Raw genomic sequence first — 19,481 nt, 5'->3', positions numbered from 1 at the left:
AAGTGGAGCACGCTGAACTTAACCACTAGGCCGTGGGGCCGGTCCCCTACATGACTTAAAAGGAGTGTTGTGAAACTTTATTCTTTGGCTCCATCACCTTGCCTCCTGTAGGAAAAGGAGAACCCCAAACCTTACTGCTAGAATGATGAAGCCTGTAGCCGCAGGGCACACATTCTTCCTGGAAAGCAGATCCACTGTGTGTGGGGAGCACTTTCTGTCCTTCTCCCCCTTCCCTCCAAGCCCCCTCACTTTCTCTCCAGAGTGAGCATTGTCAGGATATTTAGTAACTCTTAGTTTCCAGCGTAAAACTTTTATTCCTGGAGGCTTTGAGAAGTCAGTTTAGGATTCAGACACTACTATGTAAACCCTGGTGAGTTGTTATGGGTTTCTGTGGTTTTTCAAATTTAGATCCTAAGAAACAGAGGGTTTTCAAAAATTGTATTTTATTTAACAAATGCTTGTATAGAACTTGCAGTATGGCAGGCGCAATTCTAAGGGTCTTACAAATTTTAAGTTATTTAAGAGATATCTTATGTTTTTGCAATTTACCAACAAGAAAGGTTTTTTTAAAAAAAGCGGGGGAGGAGTGAAATAAAGATTCTGCCATTAGGAGTCTGGTCAGGGAGGTCAGGACTCTGGGCTGTCTCTTGGGCATTATGCTGATACTTCCTGCGTGCTGGGCAGTGGGGGAGAGAGTGGCCAGAATGGTCTGTGGCTGGGACAAGCAGAAGCCACACTAGGTCATTGTAACCTGTGTAAAGGAGGGCAAATTGTCTTAATAATGTTCTCATAGTAATGGGGTGCTGACTGGAGAAAATCTGGCCTTTAGCCAGATAGCCCAGAGGGGTATGAAAAGGTAGTCTGATCGTTTTCTGAGTCCTCCTCAGCTAAGGCAGTGGGGGTTTGGCACAGTTACCGAGGTCTTGTGGCCCAACATGCCCACCCCTCACCAACACCCAGTGGTCTGCTGTTTTATTAAGTTTGCTACTCGCAGCTGCTCCTGAGACAGTTCTGTGTGCTGAGTTCCTGATCCTGGGTCCTAGATGCTGAAAGATAGAGGGAGCGGAGAGAGGGAGCTCCCAAGAGATCAATGTCATTGTCCTTGATTTTTCAGACATTGCTGAGACAGTTCTGTGTGCTGAGTTCCTGAGCCTGGGTCCTATATGCTGAAAGATAGAGGGAGCGGAGAGAGGGAGCTCCCAAGAGATCAATGTCATTGTCCTTGATTTTTCAGACATTGCTGAGACAGTTCTGTGTGCTGAGTTCCTGAGCCTGGGTCCTATATGCTGAAAGATAGAGGGAGCGGAGAGAGGGAGCTCCCAAGAGATCAATGTCATTGTCCTTGATTTTTCAGACATTGCTGAGACAGTTCTGTGTGCTGAGTTCCTGAGCCTGGGTCCTATATGCTGAAAGATGGAGGGAGCGGAGAGAGGGAGCTCCCAAGAGATCAATGTCATTGTCCTTGATTTTTCAGACATTGCTGAGACAGTTCTGTGTGCTGAGTTCCTGAGCCTGGGTCCTATATGCTGAAAGATGGAGGGAGCGGAGAGAGGGAGCTCCCAAGAGATCAATGTCATTGTCCTTGATTTTTCAGACATTGCTTAGGGTCAGGGCAGCCCTAGACAATTTGCTGCCACCTCTCCTTTGCCCCGTCCTAAGAGCTCTCCACAAAAGCAGCCTGCCTGGCCTCCCTGCCCCAAAGTGCCGCCCTCTCCACCAGGCCCTCCTCCTCCCCCTCCCTTCCTCCTCGCCCCTCCACCACCCATTCCTGCCCTGCCACTGGGACTCATCCATTCGCTTCCAGTCCCAACCACCCACCCCACTGCAGGAGCCCCTTCGTGGCTGTGGGCCTTGCAGGAGGGCATGACTCCAGCCTTACTCCCACCACCACCGAAAATGCAAATAGCAATATTTATCGAAATAGGTGTTTATCATCTTTTGTGTGACGTGTGAACAAAAGTATTGTAGAAAACTATGCTTTTTTCAGGTGTCCTGCAGGGATAGATCCAGGTTTTGTTGGGCCTGAAGCTTAGATAATTTAGGGGCCCTCTTTTAAGAAAAATACAAAATTACAAATTCAAAATTTGATATAAAATTGTTTATTTAGAATAAGAAAAATCACAACAGTATGAATATTAAGATGCTAACAAATATAACAAAATGCAGAAAAATAATTCTTTAACTGCCTCTCAATCTTCTGTAATACTTTTTTGACATTTTTTGGCTTCATACTCTTTGCATCTTCTAACGACAATGATTTGGTAGTATTTTCTATGGAAAGAATAGAAAGATAAATTCAGGCTTCCCTGTAGCACAGCTAACTGAAATTGATTACTGATAGTTTAGAAAAGTTTATTTAGGCTTCAAACTTGTCATTGCTGGGTCATATAAATTTTTAGGATTGCCATCAAATTTGAGAATCTTGTCAATTTTCTTTTAGATATTAGTTGTAAGATGGGAAAGAATTTTCCACAGAGTAGCCTCTGGCTCCATATGTTGAAGCTTTGTTTCTTTCCATGATCCCATGTGCCGGCTGCCACTGCACACGCTCCTCTGGTCCTGCCCTTGACGTCACTGCCAAGTCAGTCTGTGTGGTGGACAGTAGCAGCATTTCTGGAAGCCATTCCTACACAGGATGACTAACAATTACTTACAGACAGATGTGACGGCAAACCCCATGGATATATCCCGTCAAACCCAAAGTAAATTCATCTCCACTCAATTTTGCTTTAGCCAAAAATGCCAGTACCCACTCCAGTGCCACCTGTCACAAAATATGATGGAGGGGAGGTCATAGTGGGAAGAGACAGCGGTTGTATCTACAGTTAGAATAGCTGACTTTGGCAAACTTAGGAAAGGTGTTCATGTGTGACCATGAGAACACTGTGGTAGGATCCCTAGCAGAGCCTCACTCCAGGGAGGGGCCTTGAAGGCTCAGCTTCATTAGCTTCACAGTAAATCCATCTCTGTTTACTGGTGACAAAATCTCAGAACTCCACCCTCAGCACTCCAGGCCTCTGCCTCTCTAGTTGGCCTTACATACTCTTGTGGGTCATGCTGCCCAAGGCCCAGTCTGGTGTCCTGACAGCCCCTGCGTGGACCAGCCCTTTGTCCAGCCAGATTTAACTACTCTACTTGGCGTTTTCAAAACACACATTGCGTTTTCCTGCCTTTCTGCTGGCCTATGCTTGTTGAAAACCATACTTTCCCTCCAGGACCTAGCTCCCATGCCCCTTCCTTCTCGGACCTTCCCCTGTGACCTTGCTCATCTTTCCTGTGCCTCTTCTCAGCCTTGTATTATCCCGGGTCTGGTGGCTGTGCTTGCCCCACAGGGGGCTCTGAATGTGGATGCTCTTCTTCCACCTCTGGCTCCCCAGAGCGGAGAGTGCACATTGGTGGGCTCTGACCCAATGTCACCTGCTTGTCTGGCTTGCTTTGCCAACACGGCGTTGTTTTTGATTTGTGGTTTTAATTTTTATCATTTATTCACAAAGGGAATTTAATAAGTGAAATACTGCTAAAAGGACCATCATGAAAAACAGCAGTCCCCTGTCCCATGTCATTCCTCATTCTTTTCCCCAGAGGTCACTGTTTTCGATTTTCTGATAGTTACACCCATTTTCTAAATAATAGGCTTCTACCCCTCTTTCTTGAGTCATCTGTTTTAGATATTGTGTGTGTGTTGCGTGGCTGCATTGCCTGTTTGGTTCGTTGGTATCCATGTTCACATTCTGGTGACCATACAATTGTAGTGCATCGTTGAGCTGGGCAGTATAGTTGTATTAAGCGTTCTTTTCTTTCTTATACCACTTGTATTTTCCTTAAAGTTAAAAAAATCTTTTTTTCATTTGCTTAGTTTTCTGTGTACCTACTGGCGGTCATCTTCCAACTTCCCAGCAGAATTTTTAGTGATCTCAGTGTGACCAAACTCATCAGGTTCATTGCTGTAGAGAAGTGGTCCTCATGCTTTGCCATACATCAGAAGCTCCTGGAAAGCTTGTTAAGGCAAGCTAAGTCCCACCCCCAGAGTTTCTGATTTGCTAGGTCCGGAGTGGGGCTAAGAATTAGCATTTCTACCAAATTCCCAGCTGATACTGGTGCTGCTTCTCTGGAGCAGCACTTTGAGAACCACTGCTGTGTGGTATTTTGTTTGTGACTATATGACAATTTATTCATTCAGCTCTTGAGGAAACTTTGGATAATGTCCAAACTATGAATAATGTTGCTATGAACATTCTTGCGTGTGTCTTTTTGTTATGAATGTATGCATTTCTGCTGGGGATATATTAATAATAGGAGTGAAATTGCTGTGTCATTAGGTGTGAAATTCTGCCAGGTAGTTTTCTGAAGAGAATGTACCAATTTACACTCCTACCAGCAGTAGGCGAGGGTTCCTGTTGCTCAACATCTTGGACAACACTTACCATTATCTGTCTTTTCCATTTTAGCTATTCTGATGGGTTTGAGGTGGTATTTTATTGTGGTTTTAATCTACATGTCTCATATGACTAATGAACAGATATTTATTGAGTAACTCTGGAAAGGACTTTAGGCTTTGCTTTGAGTGTGATGTGAGGTTTTGGGCCGAGTCCTGCGTGAGGTCCTATAGGGCGATAGGGAGACCACTCTGGCTGCTGTGTGGGGCCCTACAAGGCCATGGGGAGACCAGAATTAGACATCTGATAGGAAGCTACTAAAATAGTCCAAGTGAGCAATGAGGGTAGATTTGACTGGGATGTAGTGAAGAAGGTGGTGAAACGGATGTATTTCAAGGCTGAGCTGCCGGATTTGCCGTTGGATTGGAGGCAGGGTGTGAGAGAAAGAGAGGAGACAGGGATGCCTTCGAGGGTTTGGGCTTGAAAAACTGGTCGAATGGATTTGCCGTTTTCCAAGATGGTGAAACTGCAGGAGGAACAGGTTTGTAGGTGGAAGTCAAGTGTTGTGTTTTGAGCATGTTAAGCTTGAATTGCCAGTGGATTTCTAAGTGGAGGTGTGAGTTTGGATCTAGTGGTCGGGGGAAAGGTTAGGGGTGGGGATGCCAATTTGGGAGCCGTTGGCTTGGGATGGTATTTCAGGCCAGGTCCCTGGACAGGGAGAGAGGGAGCTTGTCCACCCATGGGCACCACCTTAGGATGATCCCAAGTCAAGCTCCTGGTTTTTTTTCTCTGGGAGATTCCCAAAGGTCCGTATGTGGAGGTCTTGGGTTGCTCAATTCAGAAAAAACTCCCACCTCTCCTGCCTGGCTGAATGCGCCGGCTGCTGTGGGAAGGGAGGTGGTGGGTGGTGAGTTCCCCATTCCCGCCTTCAGTCCCCCGCCTCACCTTGGCCCCACACTGCACTGCATGTCCAGAGTCCAGGCCTCCAGTTTCTGCTTAGCTCCCTAGGGTGGGGCTCAGCCTGCATTAACAATTGTAAAACTTGTGCCAACATTTAAAAGCTCAGTGAAGACAGAACTCCCGTGAGACAACAACTGGCAGATGCAGAGTAGCAGCTGCCCCTTTTTGGGGTACATGCGGTCTGTGTGTCCAGGGCCCACTACTCCCTGACCCTGTGTGCGAGGCCAGCTGTCATTTTCCTTACATGTCGTTGTAAGGAAATTGGTGTGTTTCTTATGCCATTTTGCTAACAAAAGCTGTTCGAGAAAAATGAGCTCTCTTTTTCAGAGGCATTTGCACCCGCAGCCCTGGCATGATTGAGTCAGTGAAATCCCAGCTGTGTCTCAGTAAGGGATAGAAGGAAAGGCTGGTGTCACCCCCACGTGAAAGTGAATTGGCCTGTGTGGCCCTGAGATATTTACTTGCTAACCCATATGCAACACTCATTAGTGGAGATGACTGTCTCTGGGGCTGGCGGGGGACAGTAAGCTGAAATCTTACCACTTAGCCAGTGGCTGGAAACTGTGCTAGTGAGTTCCAGGCCCCACCCTCCTCCCTGAGCCCTGGGAGTCGGGGGCTGGGTGGGGGAGCTCAAGCCCCAGAAACCCGAGGTTTGGAGAGGAAAGGGGGAATTTTGAGTCCAGGCTCCTCCCTGTCTCCTGGCCTCATTGGGCCAGAACCTAGGGTTGGCCTGGTTTACTTCTTTTCTCCCTTGGGAAATGAGGGAAGAATTCAGTTGAGGGGCGGTGTTGCATCCATGTAGCCAAGCCAAGTTCATGATCCCGGTGTCCCCTGTCTCAGCTCCCAACCCCAGGGGCTAGGGCAGTGCCTGGGCCACTGGAGTGGTGCATTCAGCGCACAGCAGGCCTTGCAGGGGGCCCCCCACAGGCTGCCCACAACAGATGCCTAAGCTGATGATCACAATAGCAGGCAGGACAGCTGTGGTGGCGGTCTTCCCAGGCCCTGGAAGACTGGGGACAGCTTCCTGGAAGAAGTAGTACCCGAATTGTATCTTTAAAAGGAAAAGCAGGAGTCACTAGAGAAGTTGGGTCACGGGCTTGGGGAGGGTAGAGGGGAACAGAAGGGGTCAGGCAGAGAGAAGATGGACACTGCAAGGGGTGAAAGGGAAGGCAGTGCAAGAAATGCCCCTTGGCTGAAGCTTAAGATGGGAGAGGAGAGTCAGGCCACTGGGTGGGAGAAGTTTGGGGGGCCGAGTTGCAGGTGGGTATCATACCCAAGAGTGACCAAGGTGAGTCTGGATGATTGATTGTGTGTTGGGTGGACTTGGTGATGAATTGTAAGTTGAAGGTGACCTAGGAGTAAGGAACTTCTGGGTTTCTGGCTTAGGCAACTGGATGGATTTCATTGCTTTAGAGAGAATCTGGACTGGATAGGGATTTGGAAATCATCAGTCAGGATAACCGCAGCCGGGGGAGTCGGCTCTGTTCAGTGATGGAGGATTTGCAGCACCTGTATTAGAATCTCTCTTTTGTTTTTTTTTTTTAATTTTATTTATTTATTTTTTCCCCCAAAGCCCCAGTAGATAGTTGTACGTCATAGCTGCACATCCTTCTTGTTGCTGTATGTGGGACGCGGCCTCAGCATGGCCAGAGAAGCAGTGTGTCAGTGCACGCCCGGGATCCGAACCCAGGCCGCCAGCAGTGGAGCGCACGCACTTAACCGCTAAGCCACGGGGCTGGCCCTAGAATCTCTTTTCCTACACTTTAGAGCTGTATGAGGTTGGACAACTTTCCTAATTTCTTTGTGCCTCAGTTTCCTCATCTTTAACACGAGAATAATAATTATTACTACCTCAGAGTTTATGAGGATTAAGTAAGTTGGTATGTTTGAACTGCTTAGAACAGTGCCTGGGACAGAGGACGTCCTCAGCAAGTGTGAGCGCCAACACAGCTGATGACGCCACAGGATGGAGTAGGTGGGGTCTCCGGGGCGCACGGCCCAAGGGCAGGGCCCAGCCTGGGTTCTTGGACACACCTCTCCTAAGGAGTGTCTGAGAAGGGTGGTGGTCTCTGGCCCTGGTGGAGAGGGTCAGATGACACAGAGAAGGCAGCTGAGATGTGGGTAAGAGTGTCCCCCGGATTTGCATGGGAGGTGGCCAGGTGCCCGGCAGGGCTGGTTCAGAGGAGTGCTGGGGGCACAGAGGGGTGATAGCAAATTAGAAAGTAGAGATGGCAAGTTTGAGGAGACTTGGCTATGAAGATAAAGAGGGAGGCAGTTACGCTGGAGAGCCTTGAGACTCGCTGGTGTGTGAGCCCTGGAGGATCTGGCGTCCTCGGCCCACCTCCACTTTAACCAGCTCCTCCTCTTCCCCGGGATTAAAGTTCTGCAGTCATTTGAGATGTATTAACAGATGTGAACTGCTGAGGACTTGTGCCATGTGATAGCCATGTTGTTACCCGGGTATCTGATTTACTTTGTAGGTTTTATTGATTGTCACATGTTATTAGTCAGGGTTTTCCAGAGAAACAGAACCAGTCGGTGGCCAGCAAGCCTGGAGACCCAGGGAGAGCCAGTGTCCCGGTTCGAAGGCTGAAGGCAGCAAGAGTCAGTGTTGCAGATGAAATCCAAAGGCAGTCTGCTGGAGAATTCTCTTACTCAGGGAAGGATCAGTCTTTTTCTTCTGGCCTTCAACTGATTGGATGAGGCCCACTCACATTACAAAGGGCAGTCTGCTTTACTCTACTGATTAAAATGTTAATCTTATCCAGAAACACCCTTACAGAAACACCCAGAATAATGTTTGATGAAATATCTGGGTAGCCTATGGCCCAGTCAAGTTGACACATAAAATTAACCATCATGCCACACTCATTTGTGTTCAGATAAGTCTAGGACCTAAAATGTGGCAGTCACATTAGGACCACACCTCCTGTAGCCACGTTTTTCTGATCTGACAAAGGAAAGGTGCATTGCCTATTGGAAGCCCTACTTCTGGCAGAGTTCTTTGAGCGTGCTGTTTCACGGGTTCTGGAGCACACACAAGTTGCTCTGCAGTGATGGCTACAATTGTAGGGCAGACTTGGGGACAGTAACACAGAACCAGATGGTGTACAGACAAGAAAGAGGTATTTGGATGTGTCTCTGAATGATGCCTCTGATGTTGGAACTGACGATGTCCTTTCTTAGATTTGAAATTCAGGCTTCAGTGACTGAAGGCCCATATTTTATATGTTAAACATTAACAGAATGTTATTTGGAGGGAGAGACCCAGGCCAGGAGGTCTGTGAAGTGCATACTTAGTTAGTGAGTAGCTGAAAAACATTAATTAAAAAACAGCATACACTAACTTATTGCTGGCAAAATGCAAAAGTTTAAACTCTCTAAGACTGAGAGAAACAGCCGTGGTAAAGGGCTTTAGCAGGTAACTTACCTGGCAGCCCCCTGGGCCATCCTCCTGTGGATGCCACCGTGGCTAAAGGGCAGGGCTGTTTGAGTCTAATAATGATTTTTTAAACAAATACAATACTCTATCACTGCCTTTCCTCAGTGTAGGAAAATTTATGAGTTAAACTTTTCTTAGCCTAGTATTTTAGCATCCGGTTTGAGATTTGTACCTTGTGTGTATGGTAGGTTTTTGTTTTTTGTCGTAAGTCATTAAGTTTTGTCAGATATATGTTCTCACAAATAACTATTTAGAGTGGTGAAGGTCTGTGTGTATATATAAATCATTTTGTGTCCCAAGAACATTACGTACAGTTCCTCATGTAATTCTTACAACAACCCAGTGTCTTAGATACTACTGTTATTACAGATGCAGAAACTAAGGTTCTGAGAAGTCTCATGATTTGCAAGGTCTCCCAAGTGGAGTTTGAATTCATATCTGTCTTATTCTCAACTGTAGGTTTATCTTCTCTACTGCCTACTGATGTTATGAAATGGTGAAAATAAGAATCACATGCTAGGCGGGGGAAATTTTCATATGCATCTCCTTCATGAAGAACTAGAGTTTCTAATCATTGGTGACTGAAAGGAAGCTAATTTATCTAGCTGTCTCACATATGGAAGTCCCCCAAGTAGGTTGGTAGAGTCTCATTACAGTGCATATTGCCATGATGGGTCTGAGGCCTGGGGTGGACAGGGTGGAGCCTACTTAGGGTTGTAGGGAGGGGTGGGCCCTGGAGCTACTCAGGTGAGAGGCAGAACTCTGCTCTCCAGAAGCTTACAGTCTAGTGGAAGAGAGAGGACAGGGCCTGACGGTGATAAAAGACTGTGGTGTGTGCATAACTGAGATCTGTATTCAGTGCTACGGGAACCACCAGGATCCAAGAGAAAAGGCCTCTCCCAGGGTAGGGGCACGGAGGGCTACACAGGCAGCTTCCAGGGGGAGACTGGCTTGAGGTGGAGTCCTGAAGGACAAATGGGCAGGCAGTAGCCAGGGACGACCACTGCAGGCGGAAGGAACACGGAGTCCAAAGACATATGGGAGGGAGGCCACCCAAGAGTGATTGAGCATGGCAAGGGGCAGGGCAAGGTACCGGGGGCCGAGTGCTGCTCAGGCTGGTCGTGGAGGACCTCACACAGGCCTGCTGTCCTCCTGGCGAGCCCAGTAAGCCACAAGGAGTGCCAGGAGGTAGATCTGCTTTCCCCAGAGGCCGCCCTGCTCTTGGTGGACGGCCCTTCAGAGGAAAGACCGAGGGAAGTTTGGAGGCTGGTTTAGCACCCCAGGCAAGTGATGGTGGGTGATCTGAGGAGGGCAGTGTAGTTTGGGAAAATCATTCAGAAATACAATCTAAATATCTAGGGATGTAACTGGGGGAGAGGGAAGAGTCACGAATGATCTGCAGGTTCCTCAGGTGGCCGAGTGGATGGTGACCCGGGGCCCGAAGGAGCAGCAGCAGGTGAGCGAGGGTGGGCAACAGCGCGCCACTGCAAGTTGCCAGAGAGCGCAGAGTGCGGCGTGGCCTGCCCTGCTGCTAAAGGACACAGGCCCATTCGTGCCCCATGGCTTTCCTGGTGACATGCCCACAGTGAAACAATCATAGCACAGCAATAATAAATATTAATAAAAACAGAAAAGAAAAATTTCAAAAAAGAGCGTGATACAACATCCTCCTTCCACATCCCTAAACCTCCCCCTCCTCTGTATAATTTGTAGCTGGGGGCCTGGTTCCTCCAGAAAGTGTGCCCAGATGACATCAGACATTCCCCAGACGGCCCACATGGGTGCCTGAGCATGCATCTCCTTGACAGACTAGAGTTGTGTGTATTTTGGATCTGGAAGACCAAGACCAAGCATAAATACCGGTGAGGTTAGATATGGCTTCACAAGAGCACTTGTTTAAAAGTCTTCCAGATTTTAGTTACCTATGAGCTGTGTGTGGCAGCCAAGAAATCTTCATTCATTCATTCAGCAGATGTTCACTGAGACTCTACTGTGTGGCAGCCCCTGTACAGGCTGCAAAATCCGCCTGTGGGATACACAAATAGGACAGACGAGGGTCCTTAATGAGGAGTGGACTGACGTGGAATCCCAAGGGGCCAGTTGTATGGTTTGCATAAGTGCCTTAGGAGTACACTTAAGGGGTGAATGCCCTGCTCTGCCCGAAGAAGTTGGAAACTTCTCACAGAGGAGGTGACATTTGAGTCACCAAGGAAGAGAACAAATGGGCCAGAGGAAGGCTGGCAGTTCTGTCGGAAGGAGACTCTAAGGCGAATGATTCCTTTTGGCTGGAGCATATCAGTCCTGGAGCGGGATGAGAAAGTAAGTTTAGGTTAGGCCTTTATTAGGTTGATGGGTTGGCTTCCTTCATAAAGACCAATGACAGAAGCAAGGTAGGTTTCTTTCTCTTTCACTTAGAAGTCCAGTTAGAGGTCTGGGGAGTAGGCTCTGCTTCCCAAAGTCACTCGGGCCCAGGTGCCTTCTTGCTTGTTCCTCTAAGGTGGTAGTCTCTTCCCACATGACCAAAGCTGACCTCTCACCACCACACCCATGTCACAGCCAGTGGCAAAGGGGAAAACGACAAGAGGAAGTGGAGTGCAAACAGTGCACCTTTTAGGGATCTGACTCAGAAGTTGCATATATCACTTCCATTTATATGCTTTTGGACAGAACTTGGTCACAAGGCCACACCTACCTGCACTAGAGGCAGAGGTGACTGCCGAGGTGGCTCTGCCTTTGTAGACTTGGGGCTTCTGTTCCTAAAAGGAAGAAGACGAGACTGGCGGTCAAATTATCTGGGCTACAAGGTATGCCACCTTCAGGGGTTTTGACTTTATCCTTGGAGTAATAGGGAGCCATGAATTGCTTTATGTTGGGGAGATGCATGATTAAGATCAGGGTTTTAGCAAGCTCATCTGGATGTGGTGTGGAGAATGGGTTTGTGTGCCATGAGGCGGATTCACGCTGGCTCCAGGAGGTAGGACTAGTGGATGGTGGCTAGAGGGTGACAGCCTTGAAGCACATCAGAACTTTTTTTTTTTTTTAATAATTTTATTTATTTATTTTTTCCCCCAAAGCCCCAGTAGATAGTTGTATGTCATAGCTGCACATCCTTCTAGTTGCTGTACGTGGGAAGCGGCCTCAGCATGGCCGTAGAAGCGGCGCGTTGGTGCACGCCCGGGATCCGAACCCGGGCCGCCAGCAGCGGAGCGCGCGCACCTAACCGCTAAGCCACGGGGCCGGCCCACATCAGAGCTTTTTAACAGGACAAAAAACAATGAAGCAAAACAAAAAGACCAAGGTGGTCAGTGAGCTGGTTGGAGAAAATGGCGCAGAATCTATTCAAACTGTCTGAAGTGTATTTGATTCATGATTCAAAGAATTTTGTGCACCTACTCTGTGCCACATGTAGAGTAGATGCTAGGAGAGTGGCAGGGAACAAAAGAGAGCGCACTCTGCTCTCCTGGAGCTCGTGTGCTGGTGGGGAGAGGCATACCATCAACAGCAAAACAAACAAGATGATTGCAGATGGTGAGAAGTTTCTAGACAGAAGGACCAGAAACTATCAATCCCTGGGGCAGAAACGAATTTGGTTAGGATCAGCCAGAAAACCAGGGTGGTGGAAGGAGAGTGAGCGTGGGGGTGGCCTGTGGGAGGTGAGATTGGTGGCGGGGAGGGCCTGGTCATGTGGGATCTAGGGCTTTGTTCTAAGAGCAATGGGAAGCCATTGGGTAGTTCTAAGCGTTAAAGTGATGCAAGCTGATCTATGTTTAAAAATCATCAATCCAGCTTCTGCATGCAGACTACAAGGTAGATGGTTGGAATCATGGCCTTTAATTATGTGAATGCTTACCACACAGGTGAGAATAGGGGGAAGTGTAAAAGGAAGCCTGTGTCCTCTCAGGGAGAAGGCCCAGGACTCACGTGTGGTGCCCAGTCGGACCATCCCAGCCTCCTGAACACCCTTCCTTACTCTGGGGTTTGAGAACTTGCTCCAGCCACTGCTGCCCTCAAATGTGGCCCCCAGCATTGGTGTCATGACAGAACTTGTCAGAAATATGCAAAGACCCCAAAACCCACACCTCCTCAACCAGTCTTCACTTCGACAAGTCCCCAGGTCACTCACGTACATTAAAGTTTGAGAAGCTCTGGTGGTGTGCCCTCTGGTTAGGGTACCTTCCTCTCTCCTCCTCCCTAACTATATGCATACATACCCCACCCATACATGTAACCACAAACACATGTAAACCATACACACATACCATGCATACACACACACCATACCCCCACACGCACCACATAAACTGCACACACACTCTACCACACGTTACATACACATCACACACGCTACACACATATAAACCATATCTACATACCACATAGACTCCATCCACCCCCACACCCACACTGAATTGCCATGCAAGATACAAGCTCCCTGCCAAATGACCTGTGGACAGGAGGTCTGGACTAGCTCATAATTTAGAGATTCCTGGAGGACGGGGCAGGTGCTACATGAGCTAGATTTGAGGAGTTTGAAATTTATAAACGAGGAACCTGTGGAGGTTCATTTGGTGAAAGCTTGCTGTGTAAACTGGTGTTTGAAGATTAACCTGATAGTGATGAACAGGATGTTGCAAATAGAAGGGACAGGAAGGCCCCAGGTGGCTGCCCAGAAAGATGAATGAGACTGTCTTTAGTTAATGGATCATACGTGACTGCTATGCCTTGTCTTTTATAGTATTTACAAAATACATTATGCTCCAAATTTTCTGTAATATGTATCTGTTATCTTTGCAACCAAGACGGAAAAAACAAACAAAACCTGTCTAGGCTCAGTATTATTTGGGCCAGCACTAGGATGGGGGACTATGTGAGAAACATAAGAAGGGGACCTGCTCCATGTCTAGGGGGTTCTCCTGCTTATTCTTTAAAAGTCCACGTGAGCATCTCCTCCTCTCTGCAGACTCTGGGTGAATCTCGTCTGCCCTCCTCCCCTTCAGCACTGTTAGTGCATAGCACAGGCTGGACAGGGAAGGGCACTCAGGAAACGCTTATCTAAGGTTGGAGAATAAATATCATGATGGGGAAAGGATGTCAAGTCTGAGTAGCTGAGCGATTGATGGTGCTTTGGAAGGAAATGCAGGATCTTGCAGTGGTAGCCAGTTTTGGAGGAAAGGTCTGAAGTGGTTTTTAGGTGTCCTGAAATGTCACATGGTAAGGGAGACATCGAGTTGTTACAGTGGACAGAAATGAAGAAGAAAGGCCCACGCTGGGGTAGGGGTGCTTTTTATTTCACAAAATAGAACTGATCCTTCCCGAAGTGTCCTGTGACTGATTAACCACTCCACACGCCTTCCTGTTTGGGTCTCCCAGGGGTTCCTGGAGCTGGATTAGGCCTGGTGGGAGGTACTGGAGATCTGGTGCCCTCTGTTCCTCGGCCCTATATTTAGCCGCAGTGGGTTTAGACCGGATGTGCTGGCAGCTCACACACTGTGGAGCCGCCTGAGAGCTCAGCCCTGTGGGCTCAGGGAGGATGCTTGGCACCAAAGCCGGTTCATGTGCATGTGCCCCCTGGACAGTCAGTGATGCCCTGACCCAGAGCAGCAAGGAGAGCCTGGCTTTGTGTCCTTGAAGTACATTTTAGCTTTCCCAGCTGTCTCAGTTTGAACATTTGTCATCTGGGTTCAAAGACATATTCCGTTTCATATGATTCGTAAAGTGAATTAGGGAGAAGTTTTTACACTGAAATCTCATAAATTCAAATTCATGGGACTCTGTGGGGGAAAGGTATGTTACCTCATTTTACATTGGATGAAGTTCTGTGCTCTTCAAGACCACTACGTGGGGGCCGGCCCCGTGGCTTAGCCATTAAGTGCGCGCACTCCGCCACTGGCGGCCCGGGTTCGGATCCCAGGCGTGCACCGACGCACCACTTCTCCGGCCATGCTGAGGCGGCGTCCCACATACAGCAACTAGAAGGATGTGTAGCTATGACATACAACTATCTACTGGGGCTTTGGGGAGAAAAAGGGAAAAAAAAGGAGGCGGATTGGCAATAGATGTTAGCTCAGGGCCAGTCTTCCTCAGCAAAAAGAGGAGGGTTGGCATGGATGTTAGCTCAGGGCTGATCTTCCTCACAAAAAAAAAAAAGACCACTATGTGTTTCTTTTCCCTCAAAGAAAAATTGTCCCATAGGTAGGACAAAGTAACTTCAACAAGTAAGTCTGTCTTGTAAAAAGAAGAGTAGAAGTTAAGGCTCACTAGAAACCCAAACAGAAAGGCTTGGGTGTAATATTTCCTGAAGGCCTGTCACGATGGAAGTCAGTGATCCACAGACGCACGCTCACTGCACCTCCCCAACGCACGCCAAATTCAGAGTTGGCCCCACAGGAGGGGAGAGCTCATTTGTCTGGGGGAGGAGAATGCTTGTCAGCTTAACCGACCTCTCGTACTTTTATTTCAGATCATCAGAAAAGCCCTTTCTGAGGAAAAACATGTTTCAACAAAAACATCAGCTGCGGATCTTGTGACAGAAACGGATCACCTTGTGGAAGATTTAATTATTTCTGAGCTGCAGAAGAGGTTTCCTTCGCATAGGTACGTGTATTTCTCAGGGAAAACATCCCAGTAACACATTGCCCTGTTCATGAAGACGGCCAGGGTCCAACCCCAGAGGCTGCACCATTGGTCATGGGGGCAGACATAAAACAGGAAGCCTCATGGCCTGCCCCCTGATACTTCGACTGCATGGTAAACAAACAGGGCCTAGTTTTCATTCCTTTTACTATCATCTTGACAACCCTCATGTCAATATATTACATTACAGACAGTGAAAAGGCTCCACTTTCCACAACGCATGCTCGGGGGGAGCGCCCTCCTTCCCTCTACTAAGCCACTTTGCGTATTTCTGGAAGAATTTGAAGCATTAGTGTCCCCTAGCAGCCTGTGTCTGCTCGGTGGCCCCACGCAGACTTTCCAAGAAGGATGTGACCCAGAATGGCGCCATCAGCTGCGTGGACCCAGGTCCACCGCCTGATGGTGTGCCCCTGCTGGTATTCAGTGACGCATTCTCCCCTCGCCAGGCCAAAGCGTGCGACAGGGAAGGCCCTTATGAGGATCCCACCTTGCTCTTTTCTAGAGCAGAAGTTCTTAACCCTTTTGAGATCACTGTGTGGAGAAGCTGATGCAAGCTATTAATCTTTTCCTCGGAAAAGTTCAAATATTTACACAGCATTTTGCACCTAGTTCCAAGGGAGCCTTAGACCCTAGAGGAAGACTCTCCTTGAGCTCTGGGGGCTCCTCAGGCCCCTCCCTCACCCCCAGATTTCTGCAAAACAGAGTTTGAAAACCACTGCCTTGGATGCAAGGGGTCTCTTTCTTTCCTTATGGAGAATTGCTAAAGCTGAAATACCAGTTGTTGGATTTCTGGGTATAGATCATTGTAAAGGTCAGATTCCATGTTTGTACTTATGCGGCAGAAACACATAGGCAGTCTCCCTCAGCATCCATCTAGCACAGGGTAGGCGCCGTAGCTTTTTTTCACTGTGAATAATTAAGTGAAGGAAAGGACAAACCAGTGTTCAAATTTACCCCCCTTTTTCCCCTGTTGTTTCCTTCTAACTGGTTAGGTTATCTCAAGGTCACCAACTCTCCCTTAGAAATTCTCTCTGCCAATATGTTGTGTTTGTTTTGTTGACAACCTGTGTGTTTGAGCATCTATTATTTCCTATTTCCTTATTCAGTGAAGTCGGGATCCTTGACATCTGTTACATTTATAAGCTCTAAAATGCTTATGATTATTTAACTTTTAAAATCGTTTAAATCTAAATTAAATGGCAATGTCAAAAGGACTATATAGATTGCTTTTAGTCTTTGAGAGGAAAAAGGCTACAGTAACCAACCAGCTGTTTCTGATTGAGGAACTATTTTGGTACCCAAGGTTTTGGTGAGATCGGTCCAGGTGGCTATGACAGAAGTGAGGGCTGGCCCAGCCGAGTAGGGTCCTGGTAAAGGCCTTGAGGGCACTGCAAGACTAGGCATAATGGCATTATCAGGGCTTCTGGCGTTTTTCAGTCAGATTACTCTGACAAACCAAATTCTCAAATCGCCCGCCCTCTTGTATGTGTGGACAGCAGTTGCTCGTGGTTTGGATCCACTATGATATCAGTATGGTGGGTTCCTTTTGTATGAGGTAAATTTAAATATTCATTGCTGTAATCCCTACCAAAGTTCCAAAGACATTTTTTCACAGAAATAGAACAAAGAATCCTAAAATTTATGTGGAACAACAAAAGACACAGAATAGCCAAAGGATCCTGAGAATAAAAGAACAAAGCTGGAGGTATCACATTCCCTGATTTCAAAATATACTGCAAAGCTATAGTAATCAAAACAGCATGGTACTGGCACAAAAACAGACACAGATCAATGGGATAGAATTGAGAGCCCAGAAATAAACCCACACATCTATGGACAGCTACTTTTCGACAAGGGAGCCAAGAACATACAATGGAGAAAGGAAAGTCTCTTCAATAAATGATGTTGGGAAAACTGGACAGTCACATGCAAAAGAATGAAAGTAGACCATTATGTTATACCATACACAAAAATTAACTCAAAATGGATTAAAGACTTGAATGTGTATGGCGATGGATGGTAATTAGTCTTTGGGTGGTGAACATGATGTAGTCTACACAGAAATCAAAGCATAATGATGTACACCTGAAATTTATATACTGTTATAAACCAGTGCTACCTCAATAAAAAAAAAAAAAAATTAAGAGGCTGGCCTGCTGGCATAGTGGTTAATTTCGTGCGCTCTGCTTTGGTGGCCCAGGGTTTGCGGGTTCGGATCCTGGATGTGGACCTACACACCGCTCATCATGTCATGCTGTGGCGGCGTCCCATATACAAAATAGAGGACGATTGGCGCACATGTTAACTCAGGGCCAATCTTTCTCTCACACACACGCGTGCGCGCACACACACACACACACAAATAATAATAATAATAAATAAATATTCATTGCTGTGTATCACAAGATAAATGTCAATGTGTCGGCCCAGAGCAGTGGACCCTACCTAGGATGTACATCAGGCCCACCTGGGAACTTGTCCAACGTGCTAATATCAGGCCTCCATCTCTGAAAAAGCCCTGGGAGATGCAGATGCCACATCTGACCAGGAATCGGTGATTTAGAGCAGTGGTTCCCAAACTGCAGTCCAGAAGCTAGCGCCAGCCACGCTGTGAGGCTCAAGATTTGGTTGCCCTGTGGTCAGCCCCCAGCCCTTTGCCACCACTTCCTTCGTGGCCCTGAACACAGTGTCGGGATGAGGCCAAAGGCTGGATGTCACTGCTCCTACTCTCTGCTCAGTTTGCCTAGAAAATTCAAAAAGATGAAATAATTTTTCAACAAATATATGTCAAGTTTGTTTTTTTGCCAATGACTAAGATTTAAAAGAAAGCACCAGAATTTGGGGGCATTTAATTGTATTTTATTTTATTTTATTTTTTGTGAGGAAGATCAGCTCTGAGCTAACATCCGTGCTAATCCTCCTCTTTTTGCTGAGCAAGACCGGCTCTGAGCTAAGATCTATTGCCAATCCTGCTCGTTTTTTTTCCCCAAAGCCCCAGTAGATAGTTGTATGTCACAGTTGCACATCCTTCTGGTTGCTGTATGTGGGACGCGGCCTCAGCATAGCCGGAGAAGCGGTGCGTCGGTGCGCACCCAGGATCCAAACCTGGGCTGCCAGTAGCGGAGCACGTGCACTTAGCCGCTAAGCCACGGGGCCAGCCCTAATTGTATTTTAGATCATAGACAAATTGATAAATTTGTGATGAGAAAAATTGCATACATGTTGTAAAATAAAATAGTATGTTGTAATTTTTCTGCTTTCAGAGTATTTAAGTATCTCCCTTAAACAATAAGTTAGCATAAGGTTGCCTATCATCCTTTTTAGGAGCGACTTTCATTTCGAACTTATGCTCTTCCTCATTTTTAGACTTTCATGAAACAATATTAAAAGATAGAGTGCAACTATTTTATTTTACTTATTTTATTATTTTTTTTGGTTTTTGGTGTCTGGATCTTCCTCCTTTTTTGAGGAAGATCGGCCCTGAGCTAGTGTCCATTGCTTGTCTTCTTCTTTTTGCTGAGGAGTATTAGCCCTGAGCTAACATCTGTACCCATCTTCCTCTATTTTGTGTATGGGATGCCACCACAGCATGGCTTGATAGTGGTGCCTAGGTCCACTCCTGGGATCCAAACCTGCTAACCCCGGGCCACCGAAGCAGAGTGGGCGAACTTAACCACTATGCCACTGGGTCAGCCCTGCAACTATTTTATTTTTAATAAAATAAGAAACAAGCTGATGTAGGCTCCCTGGTTTTAGTATTTTATTTTACTCACTTGTGAAACCCGAAGTCTGGATTCCCAATCTGAAAGACAGGCGTAGACTGAATCAAAGAATAGTAAGGTTTAGACTTGCTTCTGCCCTCAGCTGCGGCAAATCCCTCCACTTCTCAGAGTCTCAGTCTCCTCACCTGGGAATGCGGGGCCCTGCCAGGGCCATCCCTGCGGCTCCAACACTAGTGCTGACCTACAGTGATAATGACAGAAAGCAGACCAGCAGGTCAAGGTGAGCGTGTCACAGGTCAGGTCTTTGAAGACAGTGTGGGCATTGACCACGTTAGCTCAGTCTCCAGC

General features: G+C 47.2%; 1 protein-coding gene across 1 annotated transcript in view; it reads left to right on the top strand.

The window, feature by feature from the left end:
• Positions 1 to 19,481, top strand: part of IMPA2 (inositol monophosphatase 2) — a 46,968-nt gene that overhangs the window by 1,578 nt on the left and 25,909 nt on the right. The window contains exon 2 of the mRNA XM_058556796.1: positions 15,239 to 15,372. Coding sequence (XP_058412779.1) covers positions 15,239 to 15,372 — 134 coding nt within the window. The remainder of the gene's footprint in view (positions 1 to 15,238; positions 15,373 to 19,481) is intronic.

The sequence above is a fragment of the Diceros bicornis genome, chromosome 16 (assembly GCF_020826845.1).
Source record: "Diceros bicornis minor isolate mBicDic1 chromosome 16, mDicBic1.mat.cur, whole genome shotgun sequence".
Taxonomy (NCBI): domain Eukaryota; kingdom Metazoa; phylum Chordata; class Mammalia; order Perissodactyla; family Rhinocerotidae; genus Diceros; species Diceros bicornis.
This window is presented reverse-complemented; position numbering and strand designations above follow the sequence as displayed.